The 4,871-nt window shown below is 46.1% G+C and overlaps 1 protein-coding gene across 1 annotated transcript; it reads left to right on the top strand.

Annotated features, from left to right (window-relative positions):
* Window positions 1-3,120: 3,120 nt before the first annotated feature.
* On the top strand, window positions 3,121-4,871 carry LOC125940334 (uncharacterized). The gene is made up of 2 exons (XM_049656403.1): window positions 3,121-4,276; window positions 4,392-4,871. The coding sequence occupies exon 1, from the start codon at window positions 3,121-3,123 to the stop codon at window positions 3,970-3,972; it is 852 nt and encodes a 283-aa protein (XP_049512360.1). The 3' UTR covers window positions 3,973-4,276; window positions 4,392-4,871.

Raw genomic sequence — 4,871 nt, 5'->3', positions numbered from 1 at the left:
GAGGGAAATCGACAGGATGGGCGCCGTCTGTTAAAGTCAACAGCCCTACATCATCATGGACTATATTTTCGAAGTGAAAAACATTGCTAATCTGTAAGTTTCATTTACGGTTTTTGTACGTGATATGTATGCAGTGTTGTTTATTTTTTCAATGTAGTTATCAGTGTTCTAATGGTTTTTTATGAAATGTTCTGTACTCGCCATCGATGTGTTTGGCTGATGCGACGTATTCGATGGTAGCTGATGTATGTATTCTGGCTGGATATCTTGATTAATATTACCCGCGGTTGCGTTTTCTTGTTTGCATTCTTGTTTTCGATTTATATTGTGTGTAATAAGGTTGATGTACTCACTTGAACCCCCCCCCCCCCCCCCCATGTAATGAATAAATTAAAAAAAACTCTCCCTATCCCGAATTGTGTGTGTCGAGCCTACCTTGCGATTTTTTTTATCTCGTCTTTCAACATAACCTTCAGGCGCCACACAGTACATATCATTTTTCATGTACATATCTCTTTCATGATTGACTGTACTAGACATTGCTAAGTAAATGTATTTTGTGCATCGTTTGGTTTCTTGTGTGTACTACGCAAGATTGACACAGACAAGTTACGTAACATTTTTCTCTACAGCACTAACTAAACCTTATTTTCACATCGCAGTTATTTTTACACCAGCTTAATCCTGTCAGCACACAGTTTTGTGGGCAAAATTGCACGTAGATATCGTCAAATAATTGCAACGAACGCGAAGAGCACGCGCAACGCAAGGGAAACTAACCGCCGTGGCCGAGTGGCTGGCTACGGTAAAGGAGGCGTGACGTGTAAACCAAAATACAACAGCGAAAAAGAAAAACTTCCACACACAGGGGGTCGCAAACCTTATATACCAAGCATCGAAGCGCAAAAAAAATAGTGCGTATTTTAAACATACACACGGCATATTAAATGTGATTGAATTAGGCAACTTGGGGCATGTTCCCGGCGCCATACATTTACGTCTTCGACCTTCGACGAGTTAACGGCTATTGGTTATAAAGATATGCAGGTGGGACACCGATAAAAAATCCTCATCAAGGCAAAGCACTTGGAAGCGCGCCGCGAGTAACACTTTATGAACGCAAGCGTAGCTGAGTCTCAGCTCGTGTGACACAATATGGCGGCGCCAGCGGGGTTGTCTCCACCCTGGACGGCGGCGCTGGTCATCGAGGCACCCTATTTTCCTAGTGAGTGAGCGGACGGCACATGTGGGCACTGCTGCTCCATTCTCGCGAACCGCTGCGTCGGCATCCACGAGTTGACGACTACACGTGTATGTACTTCTGTGTCCTCAAAAATTACTCGAGTGCCGTGCGGACATTTTGAATAGCGAGGTTCGCGAGATGCAGAAACGGAGGACGGACTCGCACTGTTTTGCTCCGGGTTGCCGGAGCGGCTACCCGGGCTCTCCGAAGGCGTCTTTAGGGAGTTTTAGTATAGCGGAAAACAGCAAACGCAAGGATTTAGCGTTAACGTTAGCGTTGCGTGCTGCAAACTGCGCATGCGCAGAACGTAAACGTAGCCAGAACTCTTACGTACGTACGCGCTGCTAACGCACGCAAGGGATTCCGTACGTAGGGCAAGATGGCGGCGCCTGTTGAAGCGAGAGCCGTCCACTTCGGATCTATCGAGTCATCGGCCTGCACTGTTCGGCTCATTCGTTCCCCACTAATGCTCGTGTTTGCTTTAGAATTGTGCGAGGATGCTTCGACAGCAGCGTACAGGTGACAAATGGGCGTTGTTTTCGATATACGTTCTCGATTAGCGGCGGAGTAGGCTTAACGAGAGGGTTTGCTCGTGTTTGCTGTATCCGCCTCGAGATGGCGCCCAAGTGTATTTGCGTTAGCGTTAGCGTTTTGCTCCGTTCCGCTATTCTAAAACACTACCTTGTACCGGGCAGTGCAGCCTTTCTTTACGTTAGCGTTGTGTCGCACGCTAACGTAAGCGTTTTCCGCTATACTAAAACTCTCGTTTGTTCGCTGCTCCTAGGGACGAGGATCTCCGCAAAAAGTGGGAGCGTAACCTCCGGAGAGATGACAAGCCTCTGACCAAGTCGTCAGCGGTGTGCGAGTACCATTTCGAGCCAAGGTATATTATGCGCGAATATGTGCACGTGATTAACGGCAGTGAAGTGCGCATTGCCAGAGGAAAACCGTCATTGGCACCTGACGCCGTGCCAACGCTTTTGCCAGGTTGTCCAGCGTACCTTTCCGTCGCAGCACCTAAGCAAAGGCCCGAGAGGAAAAGGAGAACAGCACAACCTGTTCAAGGCGGAAGCAAAAAGCAGCACAAGCCTGATGCACCTGATGAAGTCTACGACAGTGGTGAAATGGATAGTATACATGTTCGAAACCTGACTGTCGCCACTAGTGCACGGCTCTCAATTGAAGCCATTCGCATGGTTGAAGTTCCCGAAAAGTACTGGTGTCGTATAGAAACAGATGGCCACTGCGGTATGATATTTGCGACGACATCGATAAGCAAGCATACAAAGCTGGAGATTTCTCATGAAAAAGCTGTGTGCTTTACGTTCACTGAAGGGGAAATTGTCGCCGAAGTTTTCTATCAGGGTGTGTTGTGTGACGAAAAACCCGTGCGATCTCTTTCTGAAGCCACATCCGTATTGGATGAAGCTGAATCAAGTCTTGTCTGCAAAGGAGCGATGTACAAACAAGAATTCAAGCCGCTTTCTTCTCAGCTGACCGCAAAACTTCGAGCTGAAGCGAACACTGCTGGACGATCCGTGTTCAGTGTGCGCTGCTTTGGAAAAAGTTTCTTCTGAAGGTAAGTAGACGTAAAGTGCATTATGACGCCCATAACGTTTCCACATTGCCTCAAATGTTCGAGCGTGCAATTTTAACGCCTGCATTGTTTGTTTATTTGCAGGACCAATGTGTACAGAATGCAATTCCCTAAGGAAAGCGTTACTAACAAGAAAGTCGTACATTAATTCTCGTGTACGCCTTCCTGCAAAGAAAACCCTTTCTTCACGATTGACGCAACAAAAAAAGAAGACGGCACGTGTTCAAAATCGGGCACATGTGCTAAAGAAAAAGTTGCAATGCTAGAAAGAAAGAGTGCAATGCTAGCCAAGAATGTGGCAATTGCTGAAGAAGAATTGAATGCAAAAGTAGCTCTCCTACCAGAGAAGCAACGTGAGGCAACTGTGCACATATTCAAAGCTTCGTCACGGAAGAGTACTAAAGGCATGATGTTCTCGAATGAGTGGGTGCTCGAATGTTTGATTATGAAGCTGAAAAGTGCGAAGTTGTATGAGCATTTGAGACGGGAAAAAATCTTAGTCCTCCCTAGTAAGACTACACTTCGCAAATATTTGAAATGTTACAGAACTGGGTTTGGATTCAGCCACAAAATTTTTGATGTGCTGAAACAAAAGACAAGCACTAAGGACGAGTTTTCATGTCACGGAGGCCTCATCGTGGATGAGATGAAACTCTCGGAGCACCTGTCGGTAAACAGTGAGGGCCACATTGATGGCTTCGTCAACTTGGGTCAATTTACGTCTGACAAAGATAAGCACACTGTATGTGATCATGGCATGGTAGTAATTTTTGTGCCCTTTGTGGGAAAGTGGACACAAATACTCGCTGCATTTGCAACCCATGGAAACGTAAATGGGGACCTGCTGACAAAGATCATGCTTGAAGCTGTCATTTTAGCTGAAAAGGCAGGACTCAAAGTTGATTTTATTACGTCCGACGGTGCCACTTGGAACCGGAAGATGTGGTCTTTAATGGGCATCAAAGCATCACTGACAGAAACAAAGTGCAGCACATTGCATCCAGTGGACCCAACGTGCAAACTTCATTTTTTGTCAGACTTTCCCCACCTGATTAAGTGCCTGCGGAATGGACTGCTGAGGTCAGACTATGAAACACCCGACGGCCGGGTAAGTTGTTGGTGGTCTCCTTGAATACCATGCAGTTTTATTAATACACTTAGTATCTGTTTGTTTCTAACAGTTGCTCACTTTGATATTCCTTCCAGGTATCTTTGCAATTTGTCTGCAAAGCTTTGGCACTGGATGGTTCCAGCGTAACATTGCAGGCAATGCATGGAATTACCGGAAGCCACACAAACCCCAACAATTTTGAAAGGATGAGGGTATCGTTGGCTTTTCAACTTTTTGGAGAAAAAGTGATTCATGGACTACAGCTCTACAAGAATGGAATTGAGGATACGTGTGGTGACATCACACCTACACTGAAGTTTTTCAAGTAAGCATCATCACATTATGGTTATATTGTGACTGTACCTTTCGCCTTGCATATAGCAGTCCTTAAGAGCGTTGCTTACAAACACAAGTCCATCCTTCTTTCGTTCGTTTCACAGGATCATCCATAACCTTGTGCAAGTCATGACATCACGATTCCCAGCTGAAGCTCTGCGCCCAAACTCAGTATCTGTTGACAAGCTGCGGTCGTTTCAAGAGTTTCTGTCATCGTGGGAAGTCCACACGAAGGGACAGAAAGGGTTCTTGAGCCAGTCTACAGCCACAGGGCTGCGAGTGACAGTTTCAAGTGTGCTTTCTCTGCTTCAGTACCTCACTGAGAAACTAGGCTACAAGTACCTTATGACGTCCAGAGGAAGCCAAGATCCTGTTGAGCATGTTTTTGGTATTGTCAGGCAGTCATCTGGATGTAATACACATCCAACACCACAGCAGTTCATTACCACCGTAAACTGCTTGAGCTTCAACAATCTTGCCCACTCAGTGTCAAAGGGCAACTGTGAGCCTGCAGTTCTGCACGCCCTTTTGCCCGCAAATTCTGGCACCGACAATTTTTCATCTGGGAAACAGCACCTGAAGGA

The sequence above is a fragment of the Dermacentor silvarum genome, chromosome 9 (assembly GCF_013339745.2).
Source record: "Dermacentor silvarum isolate Dsil-2018 chromosome 9, BIME_Dsil_1.4, whole genome shotgun sequence".
NCBI lineage: Eukaryota > Metazoa > Arthropoda > Arachnida > Ixodida > Ixodidae > Dermacentor > Dermacentor silvarum.
This window is presented reverse-complemented; position numbering and strand designations above follow the sequence as displayed.

What these genes read in the sequence shown, in the direction of transcription:
- LOC125940334 (XM_049656403.1), top strand. Translation starts at nt 3,121, where the DNA reads ATGCTAGCCAAGAATGTGGCAATTGCTGAAGAAGAATTGAATGCAAAA.